This window comes from Thalassophryne amazonica, chromosome 4 (genome assembly GCF_902500255.1).
Source record: "Thalassophryne amazonica chromosome 4, fThaAma1.1, whole genome shotgun sequence".
Lineage (NCBI taxonomy): Eukaryota > Metazoa > Chordata > Actinopteri > Batrachoidiformes > Batrachoididae > Thalassophryne > Thalassophryne amazonica.
The window spans coordinates 82,233,185-82,259,264 of record NC_047106.1 but is presented as its reverse complement, the minus strand read 5'-3'; the positions used below and the strand labels follow the sequence as shown (position 1 = coordinate 82,259,264).

At 39.5% G+C, this 26,080-nt stretch overlaps 1 protein-coding gene across 4 annotated transcripts in view; it reads left to right on the top strand.

Annotated features, from left to right (window-relative positions):
• Positions 1–20,173, top strand: part of baz1b (bromodomain adjacent to zinc finger domain, 1B) — an 81,667-nt gene extending 61,494 nt beyond the window's left edge. For 2 of the 4 annotated variants that reach the window (XM_034168167.1, XM_034168166.1), the window contains exons 14-21: positions 88–265; positions 2,936–3,121; positions 5,407–5,554; positions 9,940–10,087; positions 12,108–12,217; positions 14,400–14,536; positions 14,758–14,873; positions 16,936–20,171. In XM_034168167.1, the coding sequence (XP_034024058.1) occupies positions 88–265; positions 2,936–3,121; positions 5,407–5,554; positions 9,940–10,087; positions 12,108–12,217; positions 14,400–14,536; positions 14,758–14,873; positions 16,936–17,584 (1,672 nt within the window). In that variant the 3' untranslated portion in view covers positions 17,585–20,171. Of the gene's footprint in view, positions 1–87; positions 266–2,935; positions 3,122–5,406; positions 5,555–9,939; positions 10,088–12,107; positions 12,218–14,399; positions 14,537–14,757; positions 14,874–16,935 lie in introns of all 4 variants that reach the window. The other 2 variants (XM_034168170.1, XM_034168169.1) reach the window with 2 other exon arrangements.
• Positions 20,174–26,080: the final 5,907 nt, after the last annotated feature.

The window sequence follows — 26,080 nt, the reverse complement described above, 5'->3', positions numbered from 1 at the left end:
TGGCTTTGAACAAAACCACAAAAGTAAATACTTGAGACAGAAAAGGAGAGCATTGAGATTAATACAAAAATAATCCTCTTATTGCAGGTACCAGGACATCCTCCACTCCCTACATCTGACCCGTAAGACCAAATTGGGCCTCAGGACCTGTGATGGCCATACGGAGCTGCTGAAATACCTCTGCAGTGATATCCTGGAAGTGGCCTCACGACTCCAGAAAGGAGGCCTGGGATACTTGGATGATAATACAGATCTTGAAGATCAGGTGACTGGGTTATCTGTGTAACTGTAATATTACTTTCCAGGTTTTTAAGGCCATTATTGTAACCCCTGCTTTCTGCCCATGAGTATTGTCAGAATAACTCCTATAATTGGACTTTAGTTGTTTACCCCCACCCCAGTACTATCAGTTATCAAGTTGTTCACCAATGAATATGGCTTTATACACCCTGAGGCCGAAGGGTGCATGGTTTTCTGAAGGGTGTAAAAAGCCGTATTCATTGGTGAACAACTTGATAAGGGTTCATATACCTATAAATGATAAATACACGCAGAACACAATGTGCGTGCTCTCCCTGCGCTCACTGCCTCCGGGGGTACGGATGCGGGACCTGCAAAGAATCCAAGTCATGGCCACGGAGCTCTGCAGCTGCGGTTACTAAGACCATGCAGCGGGCGCTGCGCATCAAAATAGTGAGCGTAGTCTCTGGACCTGTTGCTGGAGTTGGATGCAGCTCTGCACAGCAGACAGGGGGACGGTGTGTTTGGCCCGCTGCGGCGCTTACCAAGCCCGCAGACTAAGTAAGCACATCGGAGGCAGTGAGAGCAATCGCGGTGATGCCGACCGGTGCAGCGACCGGCCCGCCTGATAAGGACGCAGAACACAATGCGCTGTTAAAAAAAAAAGCATGCAAAATTGCACTAAAAAAAAATCCATGAAACTGCAAGGCCGCAAAAGGGGAACCGCGATATAGCGAGGGACCACTGTATTAAATTACACATTGACAATATCTAGGATCGCATGTGCCGTAACGTCACAACATATGTATGGATTGGCTGATTACCAAGGTGACATTCATTTACTCAGGTGGTATGAAAAATATTACCGGTTCGCGAAAAATATCACAAGGGTGTATTGCTATTTATTCTTTAGTGTTTTATCCAAGCATATTGGCCTGTCATTTATAGGTATATGATAAAGATGTTTACCAGTTTAATTCAGCTGTTTCATCACAAAAGACTCATCTGTTGGCCACTGTAATAGTTGGGGTTTAAGAGTATTGCTCAAAGGTGCCTTTATGGTGTTAATAAAGGTGGGACAAGTGCTGTAACTCTGGGTTCTACACCATGATTTATCCCTATGGTTGACGGATCAAAGCTACATTTCTGCTAGAGGGTTCATTCAAGCCTAAGACATGGATATTTTCTTGTGTGCACACTGCCAACTGGACAGTACTGTACAGCATGTGCTGCAGCTGATTAGGAGAGGTTATGTTTAGTTGGTTTCAACATCTCAGTTTTAAAATGGGATTTGAGTGGGAGCAGTAGACTCAAATACACATCCAGCAAACACATGAACTATGAAGTATTGGTCTGAATGCCACTTAGAATTTGATGGAATGTTTCACTGCATAATAAGACACTTTCACTGCATAATCAGACACGCTAATAAGGAGTTTAAAAATTGGTCTATATTTTTGAGGATTTGCTGTACTAATGGTGTTGGAAGTAATAGTGGCGTAAAATATAATCTTTAATCTTAGAGCAGAGATATCAGTTTTTTTTACCTGCACCAAGGAGGTAACATTTTTCAAACTTGGGACAAAATGTGATTAAGCATTTGGATCTGACATGACATAGAAACTGTTTAATTTTGAAATATAAAATGCTGTGCATGCAGGTGGTCCATAAAGTCAACATGAAAGTTTGACATGATCAGAAATGTGATGCTCTTAAATAGGTTTGACCTATCATGTATTTGATTCCATTCAGTTTTGAAGAAGATACATCTATATTGTAGGAGCCAGGTCTTGTCATATTAAATGTGTTGAATTAACTGGAATTGCAGTGATTAGTACATTATTAAATGTCAGCTATTTTGCAAACTTAAAAATTCAGGTTATTTTATTTATCATTCCAAATTCTCTGATTTCAGCTTATCAAATGTGAATATTTCCTAGTTTCTTTCCACCTCTCTGATAGTTCACCATCTTTTTTTTCTGTGGTGGGGAGGGGGGCACAAGACATTTGAGGAAACAGATAAATGTTTGACCCCTTTTATCTTTTTTTTTTTTTTAACCTAATAACTAACTAGGGATTAATCCAGAAAAAAATCAACAAATTAATTGATAATGAAAATAATTTAGTTTCAGACCAGTGAAATCTTCTGTAATTTTATTTTCTCTGTTCTCAGGAAGAGGCAAAACTGGACAAGATTTTTAATTTTTTTTTTTTTTTTTTTTTCCTTTCCATGGCTGACTTTTTAAGCTTCTGAGAATTCAATCCTTTATCTTTTTTTTTTTTTTTTTTTTTTTTTTTTTTTTTTTTTTTTATGGTAAATAATTACGACTAAATATTTGAATGCAAGATTGAAAGTTATTGGCACAATTGATGGTTATGACTTCCTGGTAAAATCCACAGTACATGGAGAACAGGCACAGGTGGTCTTGAGTCAAGAACCGTCTGCTGTAGAAACAAGTGTATTAACTGCTTGGCCAGCACGCTGCCTCAGAGTTGAAAATAAACAATAGACTAAGAAATCTAAGACCAAGAAATCATTGGATTTAATAAAAAATAAAAAAAAATGATGGATTGATTACAAAGATAATGAATAGTTGCAGGCCTGGCATTAGCAGTTAACAGTGAACATTGTGCAAAAAGACCAAAAAAATGGAATTTTTAATTCATGTTTGTGTTTCTCATCCTCGATGCGCAGCTGAAAGACATGGAGAGCTTGAAAGACTTTGGCGAGTGCATCATCACCATTCAAGCCTGTGTAATCAAAAAGTTTCTGCAAGGATTCATGGCCCCCAAGCAGAAAAAGAAGAAAAAGCAAGGAGGGGAAGAAAACAGCAAGGCTGAGGAGGTAGATGAAGATAAAAAGTTGGCAGAGGAGGCCAAGGTACGTGCAAAGCTATAATATATGTGCTTCCTGGGAGGTGGCAGGCAAGCCAGTCTCACTGAGCTTTCAGACTATTAACTTTTATATGTTTACTCAACACACAACTGGTGACAATGCTGGCATGTGTGTTCCCCGGTTCTCAGAGTAGATAAATACTCACAAAAGTAATGTAACCCAGGGTGTTTTTTTTTATTTTTTGGGGGGGGTGTAGGTGGTTGACACAGTTCTGTGTTCAGCTGCCTTCCACTCAAATTCAAAGAAATTAAGTATGTCTAAGCGGAAGCTGCCGTACCCATTTACAGGTAAAGACTCAACACTTTTGTTCTGCTGTAGTTTGCACAGTAAAAGCAAAATGTGAGATTTTATGCTTTTATGCTGAGATTTGAAAGCTGTCAGGGTTTGATTAAAAATGTTTCTATTGAGTTTGCTATTCAGGTATTAACTTTGATGGATCAGATCAGAAAGTAAATGTCCATGTTAAAGTCTTGATTTATTTTAAAAAAAAAAAGTGGTTAAAGGAGGCATATGGAGCACAAGAGTTTTAGTTACCTTTGGTGTTCCATGTTAAACCTTCGCAAAGTGCTCCAATTCTGACTGCATGCAGAAATTCTTATACCCTCATCACACATAGCTGGAATCACACAGAGTGGCGTCAGACTTAGAATTGGTGCACATCCGAAAGGTGTCGGATTTCAGTTCCAAAACATTCTGACAGCCATCTGCGGAAGTCGACACAGTTGGCCAAAATTGGCAGGCAGCCCCAAGTGTGATGCACATGTTCAAAACTCTCCGGGCACCATCGAGATGGGACACCTATCCGACGGCAGTCCATGTGTTATCTGAGGACCATATAACCGCAATTTACATATTCCGATGGCAGCAAAACGGGATCCGAAATGATTTGAGCGCGTACAAGGGAACCTCGAGAAAGAGCTGGTATGGTATGCCTGCCAGTATGACCTGCACGTGCCATGTATAATAATGTCCTCCACCCCAGAGTGCAAAGGAACTGTTGAAATGTATGTGGCACATGTCATGATGATAATTATGAATTATCATGTACAGTGAATGTGAACAGTGGCTATCAAACCGAAAGCTCTGTGCGCTGATGCGCACACGCCACCACAAATCTGAACAGGCTGTTATACCCACAATAGACCTTACAGTACAGATATTTGTCCATTCCTTCCCGTGTGTGACATAAATATTGTGGACTATTATCTCCTTCATAACACAGGCAGCAGTAATGTGTCATTGCACATGTCAGGCTTGGAGCTGGAGGGATCTCACGCTGTAATAAATGTTCACCTTCTAACTCTGGAGATGTAACATGGAACTTGTGCCAGGCCATGACAACATTAATAAACATGAATCTCACCTCCAACAGCGGTCCAGGAGTGTTTTACAAAGCTGATGTGGACATGAAGCCAAGACAGCAGCCTGCGGTTAGAATTCTCTCACCCAAAAGAAAACAATTAATTCCATATGATAAGCCAACCATCGCGGTGTCCAGAGCTGCAATGTGCTCCTGAAGTATGCAAACCAAAAAAAAAAAAAGTTCCCGGGAAAGGCGCTCCGTCTGAAGAACTGCATGGCCCAACTGCCAGCAAACTTTGGAATGAAGTTGTCTTGTGGCAGGTGCACGCACATGCGCCTAGTGGCACATGCAGTGTTATGCATACACACACGCTCACCCACGCGCGGCAGAGTGATATTTACAGCTGCGTGGGGAACACAGCACTCCAGTCTGCCATCCAGACATTTAGGGTATCGGGCGGTCTTTAACGCCTTTTATGGCCATCTGACAGCAGTCTGTGTTGTCTACATACCCTCTGGATGTGATCTGACAGGTTTGGATAAGGCAGTCTGTATGCACTCAGACACTGCAGACCACGCCTCTTTTCCTGACTGCGTCAGATTATGGCAGTATTTGCCTTGTTGGGCATGTTTCCAGCACATTCTTGCTGTGTGTGACGGGGGTTTTAGATGTAAGTAAAATTTAGTCTTTAAGTGACCACTTTAGATTTGTGTCATGATACAGAAGTTCCCACCAGGGAGACGAGTCAATGAGCCAGGCTGCAAAACCACACAGACAGACACCATCGGTTGTATGGAGGGGCCAATGGTGCTCCCTGTACTCCAAATTTAAAACAAACTAATTAAAAAACAAACTAGTATTTATTGGAGATTTGGTTAATTCAGGTGCCTTTTTGTTTTCCTACATTTGCTTGGTGGACTTTGTCTTGGTAACTTTTACATTGATGGATGGGTCTCCTCCCCTGTAGGTAGCTACAGCAGTGGAAAAGTGGAAGGCAGCAATCAGAGAGGCCCAGACGTTTTCCCGCATGCATGTCCTACTGGGTATGGTGGATGCCTGCGTAAAGTGGGATATGTCTGCTGAAAATGCTCGCTGTAAAGTCTGCCGCAGGAAAGGTAAGCAGTGTTTGAAGACTAATGGGCCTTTCACACTGAACACATCGGAAGCATCAAATGCATCAAAAATCGGTCTAAAAGCATTATTTTCAATGACGTGAGCGCGCATTGCCGCTTGTCGGCAGGCTGACGCGGTCAAAGTTCAACCCAATCCAACTTTCGATGCTCTGAGCTGTGACCTTCGCGCAATAGGAACGACGCATCGGGCCAAAACACGGAAGACTAGTGGCTGAAACCACTGATCTGTACAAAACAGAAACGTGTCACAGGACTGCTCATTTATGGAGCAGTTTTCTGAAGAAAAATCCTTGGAAATGTTTTTTGTTGTTACCTCAATTTCTGATTACTGTTTAAAAAAAAAAAGTTTAGAACACTTGTAATTAAAATAGCTAAATAAATCAATAAATGGTTCTTTAGAAACCTTTCATCTGTAAATAAAACTACCTGTTATGTCACATTAGATGATTTCTTGTTTAACATAAGGAACCTCGGACATTATTTTATACAAATAAAATAACATGGAAATTTGTCCTTTTTTTTTTTTTTTTTTTTTTTTAAGTCTGGTAGATTATTTATATCTCATTTCAACCAGGAAAACAGACACTGTAAATAAATACAAATGTTTATTATAAATGCAACAGGAAATAATTTAACTGACTGCAGTGTGATTGTAAAGTAGGATTTCTGACATAAACCTCACGATGATTTTTTTTTAATAGTCAGTTCAACTTGTAATTTCGTCAATATATAATTGCCTTTAATGTTATCAGGACAGTCATTTCTAAAATATGAATTTGAGCAAAATAAGTGGAGAGCTTCTACCTGTGCAAATGTCTTTTGACTTTGATTTGTGGACATTTTTAATGATCCGTTCATTTATTGTTAAAATATAAAATGAAACAGCTTTTTAAAAAATAATAAAATAGTTGCTGTTGAAAGAGCCTTTTATTTAGAAGCAGGTGATGTTATGCTGGATTCTCGGGACCAGATGAAGGTCTCTTCTGCAGTTTTTAACTCTGGTGGTGTTGCTGAAGAGCAGAGATGTTTTCTTTCGACTGGATTTCATGGTGTTCAGCTCATCAATGGAAGTTTGGTTGTCTGCACAGCAAATGTTCCTGATTGGGACAAATAAAAATATTTCTTTAAATATAAAGAAACACTAAACAGTTTATATATAAAAAGGAAAAAAAAAATACCGATGGGGAAAAAAAATGCCTGAAAAAAAAGTTATTTAAAGTTGAGCTTTTGTAGTCTGAAAAAACCTGTAGCTTTATTTGGTAAAAATAAAAGACTGAACCATTTACAAATTAAAGCGTACACTCAGAACAACTGTGCTAAAAGGCTAAGCTAACGTTAGCCGATCATTAAACTTTCACAGGAGTGCAGTAAACGTCACATTTTATTTTATTCTCACCTCGATAAAGCTGCAGAACTAAACTCCGTTGGGTAAATTGGGACTTCGCATATATCCAAAAAGTGGGAGATTTCAGACTGAGTGGGTTTGCTTCATCTCCCCCGGCTGCCTGCCTTGGTCTGCCCAGGGATGATACCTGAAGGCCGGCTTCTCCGTGTAGGTCGGCCCGCTGTCACGGTTCGATCGATATCCCACCAAGTCGTCAGTCCTCCCTCGGTTGGCATCACTCTGAAAGGTAGCTGGAAAAAAGCTTCTCCCAGCAGGGTGATGGGAGAATCGTTCTGCTGTTTTTTTTGTTTTGTTTTGTTTTGTTAAGCTTCTTGTGGTTCAGGTGACTCAAATTCAAGATGGCGATCGCTGAACTTTTTTCGGTTTGTGGAAACAGCCAGCGTGTGACGTAGCAATTTCCGCCCCCTTGTTGCTTCTGAAGCGAAGCGTCTGACGTCATGACGCGTTGGAAACGCATCCGACGGATTGGAAAGAGTTGACTGATTGGCCTGACGTGTTCAGTGTGAAAGGCCCATAAGAGAAATGTAATTATTCTGTCAACCCTACCAAAACATCTCTGTAGATTTAAGCCAGCAATCACAGAACAGTGGCTTCTTCTTTAGCTGCCCCTAATTTCTGTTTTCTTTACTGACAGATTGGCTGGTGAGTTACTGAAATGTAAACATTTGATAATTGATTTTTTTTTATTGTTGTTGTGCACCAAAACCTAATATTTATCGCTGCATCACATAAAACTTTAAGTTGCTTTTGTTATCACCCAGGCAGTCGCTCATGGCATAGTCTGGATTCTGAATATGAAGCTTTAGCCAATTTTTATGGTTTAAACTGTTTGCTCTGTTTGTATTGTGTAACTTGATTCGATACCTTTTAATGAAAAGGTGGCTTGAGCTGCTAATTACTGGCTGGCAGACATATGGGGTAATCACAATCTGTAATTGTACTCTATTTTAATCGTTACATTTTTTTTCATGTAATGTGTAATTTTAACTAAAATAGATTGTAATTATCTCTGAAGAAAAATTGTAACTGAGAATTATATCAAGAGATTACGCTAAAAAAAGTTTTTATCTTAAATCATTCAACAAATTTGTAAGATTTCTTTTCCATTAGTGCCAACAATATGCAAGATTATGATTTTCACTGGTCACACACTGTATGGCAGACCAATTTTAAATGCTTATCATCCTAACACATGTAGCCTCCAGCTTACAACCACACCTTACATTCATGAACAGTAACACCTGTTCCAGAACAATGTAACAAATGCCCCTCCAAGTATCCGCTACAACTGCTTTGACTATTTGACAGAATTTCTTTGTTAGAAAGTCCTTCTTTCTCAGTGAGCCTCTGGAGCCCAGATCTTCAAAAATACTTTCCTACTGGAAGGCTCATCAGTTCAAACTCCAGCCGCCTCTGCTCCAGTTGAGTGCTTATTTGTTATTGCTGGACGCATCTTTTGACCCGACCGGTGCTTGCTTAAAGACATGACCTTTGAGAGACTTATGTTTTTGAAATGCAACAAGAACATGTAATTTTGCAATCTATCTGGCATTAGGACATTTAAAAGTTCCAGCTATCTCTGTTTCAGTGTTACTGGATGCAAATTTGCATGAAAGACAAGAAGTCGACGTATTTCTGTCAGTAATCATATTTAAGAAGAAATGAACATTATTCTTTTGTTAGTAATCTTAATTTAATTTTAACTGTTGAAATGTAATCATAATTTAATTGTAATCTAACTTTCCAACTATAATTGTAATGGGTCACCAGGGCTATGAGTAGAGGGGACTGTGAAGTGTCTGTGCGAAAAACAGCTTTTGCACAAAATGTTCTGTCCTACAAAGGCAGTGCCCAATGGAACGCTTTGCCAACTACAGTGAGAGAGGCTCCAAGCTTTAAAGCTTTCAAGCTTTCAAAAGTCACTTAAAGGAGTGGCTCAAATCAAATAAAAATGTGAGCATTAAGAACTCAATTGTAGAAACTAAGAAGAACTGTAAGGAATGTGCAATGCACAACAGGACTTTATAAATTATTGTTCCTAAAGTTATGGTTCTTAAAATATATAAATGTATGAAATTAGACTTGCAGTTTTAATTGAATTGTACATGTAGTTTTTTTGTTTTTTAACTGTCCTCCTTTGACTGAATTTGTGTAAGATAACCTTCATGCTCAGATCATGTCAGTGTACTTTTGTTTCCTGTCTTTTGTCTAGTCGGTGTCTTGTAGTAGTTGGTGACCCCTATGTAATGTAGTCTGTTGTATTGTAAGCTCCTGTGATGTTTGTGTGTTTTACTGTAAATTGTTTAATACTTAGTCTGTCAGGGACTACAGATGGAAATTAGCCCATGGCTATAATCTGAGATATTTACACTTTGTGTTCATTAATATGTGTTGTCCCTTTTAAATAAATAAATGAAATGAAAAATGAAATAATCATAGAATTAAAAAAAAAAACCTAATTGTAATCATTACAATTTTAATGTAATTGCCCCATGTCTCCTGGCTGGTGCAGCCCTCATCTTTTTTCTTTCTCCCTCATCTCTATTCTCAGTCCTGACTTCCTTTTGATGAAATCATTGCACTCTTCCAAAATAGTTTCTTGCTTCCTCTTTAGTAGTGTCTAAGAGGAGCCTATCAATACCTCAGTGGAAGGAGACTAGGCCACAATCTAGGACAACAGCAGCCAGCACAGGGCAGAACAGGTTAGGTGTGTCAGGCAAGTCTACATATAGCTGCAGCAGCTTCAGACCTGCAGGTGAATGAGTCATTTGCACAGCAGCAGCAACACTCACGGTGAAGATGAAAGATGTTTTTGTTGTGTTCAGCTTGTCTGAAATATCTTTCTTTTTTGATCCGTTCACACAGTGAAATGTAAGGATGTGGGTCATGGGATAACCGATTGTAGAGGACAGTGATTTTTCAGAACTTCTGCTTTGTGATCCACATTGCTCCATACTTCTAGGTGATGATGAGAAACTTATCCTCTGTGATGAATGCAATAAGGCCTTCCACCTATTCTGCTTGCGCCCGGCGCTATACCGCATTCCTACTGGCGAGTGGTTGTGCCCAGCCTGCCAACCAACTATGGCAAGACGTGGTTCTCGTTCAAGGTACTGGGGTCTACTTCACACTAACGTCCGTTTTTTTGTTGTGCGTAATTAAGTGCAGGTAAAGCTTCTTTTTATAAAACAAAAAACAAACAGACTGAAATAGCAAAGCTTAGTCTTTCATATGGTTACAATCTATCCAGAGCGGTACATTTATTTTAATCCAGTGTCATTACCTTTGTTATTGAAATAGAGTGTGTGCATGTGTCTCAGCATTGAAGACAGACCACATAAGCATCTAGCTGAGCAATCCTTACTTTTGGTAGACAAGCCTTTAAGCTGTTCAGAGTGCTACAGTTGACGAGCTCTTTCACTGGCCTTCTGCCCAGCAGTAGCTGGGAAGTACTCTGCAAGTACTGCTAGACAAGGCACAGTGAAATCTCAAGACCTAAAAGTATTACACTGAACTCTGTACATGTGCTGTGGTTGACCAATTTAATTAAGACATTTCCTCATAAAATATTATCTACTACCAATATGATACCGATAGTTATTCCTCCCTCAATAATATGCTGCTGGGTTGAAATATAATCATGTCCTTAGCTCTCTAACACGGGTAACCCTGATCATGTGAGAGTGGGGCTGCTACTCTTACCATTTTAAAGGCATAAAAAGATGTTAGTGATGCATTGAGTTTGCTAACATTTTTGCCACCAGCATGCAGTGGAAGAGTATGAGACCATACAGATGACAGTGATGATTATTATTATTGTTGTTGTTGTTATTATTCAGTTTGGACTGCTCAAAAATCTACATTTTAACCCTCAAGTGACTAAGCTATCTTCACAGCTCAAATTACAGTGAGTAATTTGAGCTCAAACTTAACTTCTTCTCATTAACGTGGTGTTTCAGTATAAATAAATAATGCACAGATTATATTATTTTGCTTGTTTTACGAAGCAGCAGGACTACATTTAAAAAAATAAATAAATTAATTAATGGGACTGGTAGACTGGTGCGGCATGTTGGCATATTTTCACTGCACAATTTCTCCAATCACAGCCACATAAGCCTATAACTTTGGTGTCTTGGTGGTAGAGTTCCATAGTGTTTGTATTTCTTTGTAGTTGATGTACAGTCCAAGACATAATCAGTGGCATCTTTACCATCAGAGAGCCTTGTCCACAACTATCACAAAAGACTCCAAGCTGTCATTGATGTTAAAGGGGACAATACATGGTATTAAGAACAGGGATATGTAAACTTTTGAGAGAGTAAACAGTTGTTTGACATTAAATGGCTTCACCCAAGAACTACCCATGTGTTTAAAAAAAAAAAAAAAAAAATTCTCTGAAAAATGCACACACACACACCCCCCCCCCCCCCCCCCCAATTTCTGACAGGGTATGTAAACCTTTGAGCACAACTGTATCTACATGTGATTTCTTAGTTTTTGTTTTGTTTTTTAAATTGCAAAAATCTCACATTTTTTCATGTCATTATGGGATATCGTGTGTAGAATTTTGACCGGGGGGGGGGGTTCATCCATTTTGGATTAAGTCTGTAACATAAAAAAAAAAAGTGCTGTGAACATTTTTGGATGCACCGTAAATTGCACTGGACTATAAGCCACAGCCCTTTTTCTTTAATTTGGGATTTTTGTGCATTGTTATAGTGTACTTTTTTCTTATTGGCATTTACACTCATATTCCTTTATTATTAGAGTTTTGTTTAGTCATTTTTAGTGCTTTGATTCCTGTGAAAGTCCAAAATAAATAGTATCATTATTCATAACAAATGACTTTTATTTTTCTCTGTATACATGTCGCACCAGAATGTTTTGCAGGGCCTCCCAAACTAGTTAAAAAAAAAAAAATAATAACCACAACATACACTCTGGAAAATATATGTTGTCTGGAAAGTACGGTAATATTTGGGCATATTTAAATTCTGTAACTTGCTGAAACAAGACTGGTGACACTTAGTCTGTAATATATGTATGGGTTTGTTTGCTTTTTATTTATTTATTTCCCCTTTCAATTTTTCCCCCTTCCTAATCATGTACAATGTCAAACTACTGTAGGAAATATAAACAAGAGTCTGATGAAGAAGAGAATGAGGAGAAGTCTGAAGCTGAAGACTTTGAGGATGAAGAGGATGATGACAGTGACTATAAGCCCACGGGGCACAGCTGTAAGCATCAACATTAGCTATATTGCCCTAACGGTGAACAGAGTTTTGAGGGACGGATATGGTTTTGACATTTCCTGATGGTTTTTGAATCATGGGAATGCTGACGGAATGTGTCCTCGTCCTCTGTCTCAATTGTCTGTGTATAGTCTGAACCCTGCTTTGATATACGATACGATACACTTTATTGCCCCCTCAGGGAAATTTGTCTTGGACTCATGCTAGTTGCCTTACAAGAAAAGAGAAAACAAACAATACAGATAAAAACACAACCACATCCATAACAAATTAACATGACAGGAGTCAGGAGAAACACCATAAATATTGCATAATTCCAATTTTAAACATTATTGTTTAACAATTTAATAGACATGGGGACAAATGAATTTTTAAATCTATTCAGTCTACTCTGAGGAACTCTGTACCTTCTCCCAGAAGGAAGGAGAGTGTACTCTGCATGAAGAACATGAACTGAATCCATCAGTATCCTCTGAGCTGCTTTCAAAACAGACTCTTCATAGAGCGAACTGAGGGACTGATATTGCTTCTTTCCGATTATCTTCATTGCATCATCAATTTGTCTGTTAAGTTTCGTTTTAAATTGTACAGAAAGATTGCCGTACCAGGCAGTCATGCCATACCTAACTAGGCTCTCTAACACTGCCTGGTAAAACAACATAATTTTCTGATTGACTCCATACAAACGAAGTCTACGAAGGAAATAAAGTCTTTGATGGAATCGGGAGCACAAACTGTCCACATGTGCAGTCCAGCTGAAGGTATTGTCTATGTGCAGCCCCAAGTACTTGTATGAGTTGACCTGGTCAATGGGAATACCATGTATGACCACAGGAGTATGGTCCCCAACAGTCCTTGGATCCAGAATCATTTCCTTGGTTTTATTGACATTTAAACCAAGTGGTTGTCATCACACCACTGCACAAAGTGTTTCACTTCAAGGAAGTACTTTGTTGGACTTGAATCTTTGTGCAGTAGGCTCAAAATAGCTGTATCATCAGAAAATTTAAAAACAGTTATTGCAGTAGTTATTTGTACAGTTAGTATAAAGAGTGAAGAGAACAGGAGAACTGACACAGCCTTGTGGTACACCTGTATTTGATGATTTGAGTACTGAAAGAGCTTGATATCAGACATCTCACTGATTTCACTCAAAGTATGTGGCAGGATGATCCCTGTGTGAGTTCAGGATTACATGCCAAGATGAGCATCAAGTAGTTTTGTGTAATGATATATCATTTAATCATGTCCAGGGATCATTTGTTTCATCTTTAACATCAGTCTCGTGTGCACTGTGTGGCAGGGGTGGTGGCCACGTGGTTAATGCGCTTGGTTTCAGTGCAGAAGGTTCCTGGTTCAAATCCCACCCCTGCCACATTTCTCCATGTAATGTGAAGTTGCGTCAGGAAGCGCATCTGGCGTAAAACCTGTGCCAATTCACCATGCAGATCCACCTTGGATTTGCTGTGGCGACCCTGAGTGCAAGGGACTTACTGTGTTTTCCATCAGTTTACAGCCATCGATTGGAGTAAAACAACTTTTACAAAGAACTGAACATGAGCAGGATCAGTAAAAAAAAAAAAAGCCTGTCAAAACCATGAAAAATACAAAACACATGCTGAAATTATCCCACATATTTATTTATTTATTTTATGCGAATTTCATTGACTGCAGTACAGCTGATGCAAGAACCAACACGCCCACTAAGTGGCGAGTGCTTTGGCCAAAGGCTATTGACAACCACAAGCAGTTGCTATGTCTCACTCACACACACAGTATGCATGTTTATCATGCTACTAGTGTGCAGTACACTGACTATTCAACATGGAAACAAGATTTTAAAATATCTGTTTTCGGTTCTTCACTTGGTATACAGGTGCTATGTCTTTTTTCAGGTTTGAAATGAGATTGTATGTACCCAGACTAAGAGGACTGTACAGTATGTACAGACTAAGAGGAAAAAAAAATCTGCTTGCTCTTTGTCCGATGTCAAAGATGATAACTTATTTTTGTGGGGCTGTGTGTGTGTGTGTGTGTGTGTGTGTGTGTGTGTGTGTGTGTGTGTGTATATATATATATATATATAATTTTTTTTTCTGCAAAGAAATGCTCTTTTACAGAGTAAACTTAATTTGGTGTTATTGTTTTTGTTCTTGTCTGTTATTAGTGAGATCACGGAAAAAAAAGCAGCAATTATCACAGATGAAAAGTTCAAGAAGTAAATCCAAGAAGCAGTTTTCTTCTGGTAGTCAGTGCAGCAAGCAGAGGACTGGACCCAGTAGCCCTGCAGACATTGATGAACTGGTGAGACGTTCAGACGGTTGCAGCCCATAAGCTTTGACAATCTCTTTAATGCCTAACATGGCAGTAAAAGTACAGTTTTAACATTTTAGATATTTCTACATGTCTCTAAGTTGGAAACAATAGGAATCTGGTGTAAAACATGAAGACATTTGTAATCAACATGTTAGTTGTGGTAGATTCTACATTACTGTAGTATTTATTTTTGCTTGTTGGACATGCTGATGGTGCAGGTGCGGCAGAGTTCCCAAACAGGTGCACGCCGTCAGGTGCTGGAGCTGGAGAAATGTGAGGAAATCCTTAAGAAACTGATGAAGTTCCGGTACAGCTGGCCTTTCAGGTAACACTCACTTTGCGTTCACATCTATAGTGATGAAAGTTTTCTGGAAATTCCTAGAAATCTGGGTTTTTACTCGAGTGGTGAACGTTTCTGGGTTATTTTTGATAACTTGTCACAAGCCATTCATGTTCTACACTCAAACAGTTGGTGGCAGTAATGCACTGTGTTGGTCTGCAAGCTGCCAATAAACTCGCAAGAAGACAGGTTTTTGTTTTGCTCACTGTGAGATTCAGGTGTTTGTTAAATGATATTTTTGGGACTGCAGTTTACTTTGTTGTGGGCATTAAAAGCTACAAGCTTTTCCAGTAATCATACATTAACTGGAGCTGAGGGGTGACACTAGCGATAGCTGCTAAAAGTGATAATGCCGTTAGCATACAACATTAAATCTGACGAGTTTCATTCAGTGCATCTACTGCAAGAGAGGCGTCTGATCTGTGAGGATGTTTGCACTCTACGAGCGTGGTGCTCTAGTTTGGAGTATTTTATGACAAACACCTGGAATAATCTGGCTTGTGCGGTGAAACAGAGACTGAAGGATTACTGTTCCATGCCACCGCTTGTCCACACAGCAGCCAATGAGACAGTTATGGATTTTACCATGAACGCACCATGGTGAAACTACAAAACAAATTGTTGTGCGCAGTGATTTAAAGTTCATCATAAAATGAGGCTGGGTCGAGCAGAAGGACCAGAACAGCTACTTTTTAATCATCGTTTATGCAGAAAAGCTAACACCGGTAAGTCTGATCGTATGTTTCAAAATCTGTCTGGACAGAATTATTTTCAAATTGCTTCCATGTAAACTCTGGCTTGTTAAATCTGCATTTTATGGTTCTTCTGAACACAGGCTTTCTGTAGTTTTGGAGTGAAAAAAATCAAACATGGTAGATTCCACAATTTTGAAAAGAGGGGACAGCCTGACTTATGATAATGCTGTGAAGAGTAACTTTAGATGGCAGTGGCCACAGGTAAAAAGTCATCTTCCTATGTAAGGAAAACAAACCAGGGAGGTATTAAGATATTTATATTTATCACTTGTATTATGCATAAGATAACAAATGTTGGCATTAATGTACTTTTTATATTTTAAGTCAGGGTCGAGCCAGATAAGCACTGATTTTCCTGGAGCACTCACCTCTATTTACATGAAATGAAACATGAATAAATTTAGTACCTTTCAGTATAAGCAATACTTGTATTTTTAAAAAGAAATTTGCAAAAGCCAAAGAAAAGAAAGCTGAACATGGGCAGGAACTGGGATTGTCCCAGGGAAAACAATTGAAAACCCAGGCATCTGTACATAAGGTGGCCAAGAACTTGAAAAAGATTATCAACAGCTCCAAAGCCAGGAGAACTCAGAAGTGAGTGAAGGTTTAACAAGTTGGTGCATTAATGTGCCATAAATATTTTTTTTTGTTCCATTTGAATTGATACTGAGAATTATTTTTGAGTTCTTTGAATTGACATTTCCTTTACTGTGTACTTTTCTGAACCGCAATGTATGTTTGTGTGGAAAGACTGGGGTGGAAAAATTGACCTGACCAAACAAAAATTAGAATAGAAAATTAGAAGTTTTTTTGTTGTTTGTGGGTAAATGGACCTGAAAAAGCACCAGAACGCATCTGACATTTAAATTTTTTTTTCTTGGGGAAAACACTTGATTTGTCATGTCACACACAGTCCTGTCACAGTAGAAACCACAAAGCTTGTCTATGACAGCTGATCGGACAGATTCTATGTTCCTGCTAAGGTTGAGTACTTTTATCACTGTACGCATGAAAAGCTTGTAGTTGGCTCTTTGTTGTCATAGACACAGATCCGACAAGTAGACATTGGGAGGAAGCACGTCTACCTGCCAGCACTTTTATGCCAGGAAAACAAACAAGCAAGCATACAAAGAGATATGCAGGCTCTAAAGCAAAATTATGCCTCTTATAGCTCACGTCCTCCCAGCAAAACAAAACATTTCCAGAAAACTGATGCTAGCAGGCTATGTACCTGTCAGAATTACCTCAGACCTGCCAACAAATGTCATTCTTAACTTTTTCTCTTCTGTCAGAGAGCCTGTGTCTGTCGAAGAGGCAGAAGACTACTTGGACATCATCTCCAACCCTATGGATTTCCAAACTATGCTTGGCAAGTTCAGCCAAGGTACCTATCGCCACGCCCAGGACTTCCTAGAAGACATGAAACTGGTTTTCTGTAATGCAGAGGAGTACAACCAGCAGGGTAGCACTGTGCTTTCCTGTATGGTCAAAACGGAGCAGTGCTTCACTGAGCTGTTTCAGAAGCTGCTGCCTGGCCTCAGCTACCTCCGCCGGCGATCACGCCAGCGCATGCGCCAAGCCCCTGAGACATCGGAAGAAGAGGATGAAGATGAGGAGGAAGAGCAAGAACAGCATCCGAAGCAGATGCAGAATGGCAAATCAAGCAAGCGTAGGAGGGAAACAGAACAGCCGGGAAAGAAAAGCAGACCAGACAGAGGGCAGAGGTGTGAGGAGGAAGAGGATGATGATGAGAGCCGTGGCCAGAGGAGAAGTACGCGTACCTCTGCCACCTCAGGCAGGAAGGATAACGGGGAGCAGGATAGTGATGGTGAGCAGGAGACACGGAGAACTCGGAAGCGGAGGGACTGCGGAGATGTGGGAGGGAGTAGTGATGAGGACAGAATCAGTCAGCGACATTCCAAGAGACAGAAGTACTCCTGAATCCAGGGGCTGTCTTTTGCATCTAAAAAAGATCAAGAACCCTCCACAGCCTCCTCCCAGTCAGACTTGAAGCTCTGAAGGACTTTTTTTTTTTTTCTTTCCCCCTCCCTGTGTGTAGGTGCACAATGGAACTTCATATTTTGAAAAACAAAAGAACTGATTTATATTTGTAACGTGTTTAATATTGGTGTTTTGTCTCCTCAGACTTCAAGAAAACAGAGATACACATTACAGCGTAAAAGTCCTCATAGCTCTTAAAACAAAGTGAATTTAGTTTAAATGTGTTTGTGTAACTTTAAAACGGTGGTCTGCGGTGTACTCACAGGACCATCCCGCAAAATGTCTCTGTAAAATGTTTGTACCACCACGTCTCTTGACAGTACACTGACTGATTTTTGTCAGAGGTATTGATGTAGCTTAAAGCTCCTGTACAAACCTGAGACGTGTCTCTGCTGAGAAACACTGATGCTCAAAGAGGAATTTACTTGTCTTTACTTGTGACTCAGTCTTACAAATAAACAATTTACTACCAAGATTGTTGCGGTAACAGGATGTCCATAGGCTCTCAGGATTTTACTACTTCCCCATCTTTAAGTGAATTCCAGACTACAATTTGAAATGATACAAATCAGTCTACTTTTCAAAGTAAGATCTTTTGTCAGACTGTTATGTCTGTTGTGTTGTAGAGCTGACAGCGTTTCTCTCTGTAGTGCCCTGCCACTTGAAAAGAACCAGTACCTCAATGTCAGTTTGCACTCCTTTCTATACAGTGCACCAATAATGCCAGCAGCGCCATCACCATTGGGTGCATACCAATTTGTAGTGTTTAAACAACAAATGTTTTGTTGAGAAAAGGGCATTTTGAGTATCTGAACTTTTTAAACCCATTTTATTTGGTGTTATACATGTGAGCTGATTTTGAATCTCTTCTGATAAGTTGTGGGGTTTGGTCAGGCTCTTGTAGTCAGTGCAGAGATCATTTAGCCCATGGGCCAAGCAGGATTTTAGTGCCACCAAAAGTCATTAGATGATGCTTACAATCCAGCATCACTAGACCAGCATCTCTCTACTATGGCCTACACAAAAAGGTGTGCTAAATGTGTCAGAGTGGTAGCTAATGTCAGGTACTGGTCAGTGATGGATTGCACAGGGGTCAAAATTTGAAAATGTTCCAATCATATTGGAAAATGTACAATGTTTTCAAAAAGGTACAGTTTGCACTGTTTGAAAGACTATGAAGTAAAAACAGCAAAAAATGACTGTTTGGCTTCAGATGGTATAGGGGACGAAAATAAAATTGCTCCAATTTTAGTCAAGTTGTGCATATTTGTAGTTTTCAAAAGGACTAGTTTGCAAAATCGTTTATAACTTGTTACAGAATCTAATGGACCTTAACCATTTCATTAGTAGACCAAGCAGGATTTGTGTGTGTGTGTGAGAGAGCTCAACCAGTAATTTGCATCACTTTTGACCTAAATGGGGGCATCTCTTAATTTTTGGAACCATGTATAAATTGAATTTCACTATTTTTGCTGGTTTTCTCTCCATAACTTTCAGCCATAGATGATCCAAACTAGCCTGTTTTTTTTATTATTCCTTATGATCAGATAAATATGGTATCCTTTTAAAATATGACAGCAGTATTTTGATACCAGTGTAATCTTTCCTTGAGCCCAACCTGATTGGAACTGGCTTTCTGGGCAGGTTATCGTATATTTTCACATGCCGTAGGATACTACTGAGACTGGTTTGTGTTTAGTCACAGATTAGCTCAAAATTGGCTGTAGGCTCATGGACTAATCTCAGGATTCTTGGCTTTAAATTGTTTACAAAAACAATTTAATTTGGTGTCCTTTGTTCGGGTGATGTCTGTTTGACTGCAGAAAGATCAGCAAGCTGGTCCGGTCCTAAATGAAGATTGTCCTGGTGGTGTCACCAGGTGGTGCTCTGCTTACATGTTGAAGGCACTGGTGGTCATGCTGGTTTCTGCAGCCACCTGACTCCCACTGCTTTGTGCGCTCACTGGTTCAGTGCTGCTCACTTTGGCTTGTCATTTTGTGTTGTCTCTTCATTGTAACCGGCAAGCTGCTTTATTTTGAAAAATACAAGACAGGAAAACTGAAACATACTGATTTCCCCCCCCCCCCCCCCCTCTTTTCAAATGGCACTAAAGTACCTTTTTGAATGTGCTGTGTGTATATTACTGATGTTGCAGCAGTTAATTTGCCCTGTGCAGTTTTTCTGTCTTAATTTTTTCATCTGCATAGTGCTGATAATAAACTTTTCATGTATTTTTTAATATTTTTGTTGGCTATTAAAATCACTTGAAACATTTCAACAATTGAGCAAAAGTGACAGCCCTTCTCAGCACGAGACCCACGTGTAAATGCTTTTATGGTTCTACTTTTTTTTATACAAATAGATTCTAAAGGGAGGCAATGTTGGATTCACTTGTAAAGAATTCCAATAAAGGATATGGATGGATGATTGTGTTAAGGTGATTAAATTTTGCTGCCATCTGTACGTCAGGTAGATGATGGCTGTGGACATCTAAAGACTCGCTGTTTAATAAAATCAGTTGTCACACTTTCTGCTCTGGACTTGTATTTTACAGAAATTGTTACATCTTCAGAGACTAACCTAATTGCTCATTGAAAATGTCACTTTGTTTTTTCATTGAAGTTGACTGTTAAAAGTTGCTACTGGTCTATGGTCAAACTGCAGCAAATTTAAAGTGCACTGAACAAACAGTTAATGTACAGTGCATCTGAAAAGTATTCACAATGCTGCTTGTTTTTTTTTCTCTCCGCATTTTGTTATTCCAAAATGAACTCTGACCATGAGAAATGGTTCTGATCTGATGAAACAAAAATTGAGCACTTTGGTGTGAATGCCAGGCATCATATTTGGAGGAAACCAGACACCGTCCCTACAGCGAAGCACGGTGGTGGCAGCATCATGCTGTGGGGATGTTCTTCAGCACCAGGAACTGGGAGACAGCAGGACAATGATCCTCAGCACAGCCAAGATATCAAAGGAGTGGTTTCAGGACAACTCTGTATGTCCTTGAGTGGCCCAGCAAGAGCAGGTGCATCAACACCCCAATCCCACCTGATGGACCTGAGAGGTGCTGCAAAGAGGAATGGGCAAAACTCCCCAAAGAGGGTGTGCCAAGCTTGTGGCATCAGGAAGACGTGTGTAATTGCTATCAAAGGTGCATCAACAAAGTATTGAGCACTGATCCTGCTCATGTTCAGTTCTTTGTAAAAATTGCTTTGCTCCAACCGATGGCTGTAAACTGATGGAAAACACAGTAAGTCCCTTTGGCTGCTCCCTTGTTTGCACTCGGGGTCACCACAGCAAATCCAAGGTGGATCTGCATGTTGAATTGGCACAGGTTTTACGCTGGATGCCCTTCCTGCCGCAACAAGACATTACATGGAGAAATGTGGCAGGGGTGGGATTTGAACCCGGAACCTTCTGAACTGAAACCAAGTGCACTAACTACTTGGCCACCACCCCTAAACTGATGGAAAACATGAAACAGTTAAATTCCGAGTGTTGATTTAAGTCTCCTATAGGCTTAATAATACAACCCCTGGCAAAAATTATGGAATCACCGGCCTCGGAGGATGTTCATTCAGTTGTTTCATTTTGTAGAAAAAAAAGCAGATCACAGACATGACACAAAACTAAAGTCATTTCAACTGGCAACTTTCTGGCTTTAAGAAACACTATAAGAAATCAGGAAAAAAAATTGCGACAGTCACTAACGGTTACTTTTTTAGACCAAGCAGAAGGGGAAAAAAAATATGGAATCACTCAATTCTGAGGAATAAATTATGGAATCATGAAAAACACAAGAACGCTCCAACGCACTAGTATTTTGTTGCACCACCTCTGGCTTTTATAACAGCTTGCAGTCTCTGAGGCATGGACTTAATGAGTGACAAACAGTACTCTTCATCAATCTGGCTCCAACTTTCTCTGATTGCTGTTGCCAGATCAGCTTTGCAGGAGCCTTGTCATGGACCATTTTCTTCAACTTCCACCAAAGATTTTCAATTGGATTAAGATCCGGACTATTTGCAGGCCATGACATTGACCCTATGTGTCTTTTTGCAAGGAATGTTTTCACAGTTTTTGCTCTATGGCAAGATGCATTATCATCTTGAAAAATGATTTCATCATCCCCAAACATCCTTTCAATTGATGGGATAAGAAAAGTGTCCAAAATATCAACGTAAACTTGTGCATTTATTGATGATGTAATGACAGCCATCTCCCCAGTGCCTTTACCTGACATGCAGCCCCATATCATCAATGACTGTGGAAATTTACATGTTCTCTTCAGGCAGTCATCTTTATAAATCTCATTGGAACGGCACCAAACAAAAGTTCCAGCATCATCACCTTGCTCAATGCAGATTCGAGATTCATCACTGAATATGACTTTCGTCCAGTCATCCACAGTCCACGATTGCTTTTCCCTAGCCCATTGTAACCTTGTTTTTTTCTGTTTAGGTGTTAATGATGGCTTTCGTTTAGCTTTTCTGTATGTAAATCCCATTTCCTTTAGGCGGTTTCTTACAGTTCGGTCACAGACGTTGACTCCAGTTTCCTCCCATTCGTTCCTCATTTGTTTTGTAGTGCATTTTCGATTTTTGAGACATATTGCTTTAAGTTTTCTGTCTTGACGCTTTGTCTTCCTTGGTCTACCAGTATGTTTGCCTTTAACAACCTTCCCATGTTGTTTGTATTTGGTCCAGAGTTTAGACACAGCTGACTGTGAACAACCAACATCTTTTGCAACATTGCGTGATGATTTACCCTCTTTTAAGAGTTTGATAATCCTCTCCTTTGTTTCAATTGACATCTCTCGTGTTGGAGCCATGATTCATGTCAGTCCACTTGGTGCAACAGCTCTCCAAGTTGTGATCACTCCTTTTTAGATGCAGACTAACGAGCAGATCTGATTTGATGCAGGTGTTAGTTTTGGGGATGAAAATTTACAGGGTGATTCCATAATTTATTCCTCAGAATTGAGTGAGTCCATATTTTTTCCCTCTGCTTGGTCTAAAAAAGTAACCGTTACTGACTGCCACAATTTTTTTTCTTGATTTCTTATAGTGTTTCTTAAAGCCAGAAAGTTGCCATTTGAAATGACTTTAGTTTGGTGTCATGTCTGATCTGCTTTTTTTCTACAAAATTAAACAACTGAATGAACATCCTCCAAGGCCGGTGATTCCATAATTTTTGCCAGGGGTTTCATTCTCACTGATACATGATGAAGCAGCACTAGCATGCACTTGTAAAACTGACTATTTTATCTCATATCATCTAGAACCTCAATGGTTTGAATCTACACAGCTATGAATGACAAATTTACTCTACTATTGAATATCAGTGCAAATAAGTTTGAGTTGTGTTCAGTTACTTTACTGTGCACTTTCAAGTTTTGTATAATTGTGTCCTCGCTGTGGCTTCACGTCTTTGCCATGAATGGAAATTAGTACATTTTTTTTCCTGCTACCATGACCCCTCACTCTGGAAATATGTAAAATACAAAAGTTTGTGAACAAATATGGACTTTCTTTGTTCTATTCTTACCTAAAATTGTGATTTTAAAAATGTAGAATTTGGTACCTCATTTTCAAATTTTTGAAAATGAGGGACCCCCACCTGTGGGAGCGGACCCCCCCGCCCCCACACACACACACACACACTCCTCGTTGGCACTCGCAGTCCATCGACAGTTTCACATTTTTTGACCCCATCGTACTTAACGTGTCTGATTAATGCAGCAGATAACTGTGCAAATGGTGATACAAGCACCAAAGTTGGCACAAATACTCCATAGACATTATTCTGTTGAAAAACCCGACTGGCCACTTGAATTTTCAATAGGTGGCCAGGTAGGGGTCAATTGAAGAATTATACAGGGGTCAAAATTAAAAATGCTCAAATCATTTTGAAAACTACACCACATTATTTGTCTGATCGTAAAGATTCCAAAAAGGTATAATTTGGAAAATCTATGATTGAATGATCAGGAGTTATGGGGTAAAAACAGCATAAATTGTGACAAAGTTCAGTTTCAGTTTGTACAGGGGTCAAAAGTTAAAAGTTGCTCCAATTTTGGTAAAAAATGATGCAAATTATTGGTTGACAGGATTTTAAAAAAGGAGTAGTTTGGACCATGTATCATGCTTAGTTATGTTACGGGGTAACACACGTCACATGTCATAGAATCCAATGGACGTTGACCTTGTTTGACCTTTACTTTGGAGACGAAACATTCAACACAAACAAAACTATATAATTTTTTAATCCCATTAGCTCAACCAATAATTTGCATCACTTTTTTACCAAAATTGAAGGAACTTTAACTCTTGATGTCATCCTACATACAGAGAATATCTCTGCTTCTTCTCTGTCTTTTCTACCAGCTTGTCTGCTTAAGACACTCTTAGGCTTCTTAAAAGTCCTCCTCACTACTCTTACCAGCTTGGCACCTTAGGAGCCCTCTTAAGGTCGAAGGTGCTTTGTGGACAACTTTTATCTTAACCAGGGAAAATTCTGAGAAATGTCTAAGAATTCGAGGAATTCTAAGATTTTTCTTAGAATAACATCACTAGGAACTCTTTCTTAGCCTTAGGCTGCTTTGTGCATACGGGCCCAGGATTTTTGCTGCCTTTCCATTGATGAACATTGGTCACTTTGACCGTTAGAACAGAGATGTGCTTGGATGCTTTGTTTCACTACCTCTGTTTGGCATGCTTGACACTTCTCTGTTGTACTTTGAGTTTTGTCATTGGTAGTATGGGTAAACCAGGTGGTCACTCCTCTGAGTACGGTCTGCCTGAGGTTTCTTCCTACAGTCTAGAAACACAGAGTGATTTTTTTTTTTCCCTTACCCCTGCTGCCTACGTGCTTGCACTGGGGGGTTGGTCAGGTTTAATTTTACCCTTGGAAAACACCTTTGGGTAGGGGTGGGCCGCAAGTCCTGAGACAGTGCAGGTTTACCTTGCAACTACAACCCCTGGCAAAAATTATGGAATCACCGGCCTCGGAGGATGTTCATTCAGTTGTTTAATTTTGTAGAAAAAAAGCAGATCACAGACATGACACAAAACTAAAGTCATTTCAAATGGCAACTTTCTGGCTTTAAGAAACACTATAAGAAATCAAGAAAAAAGATTGTGGCAGTCAGTAACAGTTACTTTTTTAGACCAAGCAGAGGAAAAAAATATGGACTCACTCAATTCTGAGGAATAAATTATGGAATCACCCTGTAAATTTTCATCCCCAAAACTAACACCTGCATCAAATCACATCTGCTTGTTAGTCTGCATCTAAAAAGGAGTGATCACACCTTGGAGAGCTGTTGCACCAAGTGGACTGACATGAATCATGGCTCCAGTCACAGTCAGCTGTGTCTAAACTCTGGACCAAATACAAACAACATGGGAAGGTTGTTAAAGGCAAACATACTGGTAGACCAAGGAAGACATCAAAGCGTCAAGACAGAAAACTTAAAGCAATATGTCTCAAAAATCGAAAATGCACAACAAAACAAATGAGGAACGAATGGGAGGAAACTGGAGTCAACGTCTGTGACCGAACTGTAAGAAACCACCTAAAGGAAATGGGATTTACATACAGAAAAGCTAAACGAAAGCCATCATTAACACCTAAACAGAAAAAAAACAAGGTTACAATGGGCTAAAGAAAAGCAATCGTGGACTGTGGATGACTAGATGAAAGTCATATTCAGTGATGAATCTCGAATCTGCATTGGGCAAGGTGATGATGCTGGAACTTTTGTTTGGTGCCGTTCCAATGAGATTTATAAAGATGACTGCCTGAAGACAACATGTAAATTTCCACAGTCATTGATGATATGGGGCTGCATGTCATGTAAAGGCACTGGGGAGATGGCTGTCATTACATCATCAATAAATGCACAAGTTTACATTGATATTTTGGACACTTTTCTGATGTTTAAGGATGATGAAATCATTTTTCAAGAAGATAATGCATCTTGCCATAGAGCAAAAACTGTGAAAACATTCCTTGCAAAAAGACACATAGGGTCAATTTCATGACATAGGGTTAATGTCAACGAGCAGATGTGATTTGATGCAGGTGATCTGCTTTTTTTTACAAAATTAAACAACAGAATGAACATCCTCCGAGGCCGGTGATTCCATAATTTTTGCCAGGGGTTGTAGTTGTCATAGCAGGTGGTTTTACTGATGAGCTGTTCTCAGCTTTAAGTCCTGATCATCTGTGAAATCACCTGCTGATGTGATCAGTAGCAAGGAAAACCTGCACTGACTTGGCCTTTTATGGCACACCATTGTCCACCTCTGCATGTTGTGATTTAGTGATATATAAATAAAATGAATCCCATCTGATGTACTAAAGTCTAAAATAAATCTGTTGTTGATCAGATTTCAAACGAGTCCACACTGTACACTACTGTAACAATGC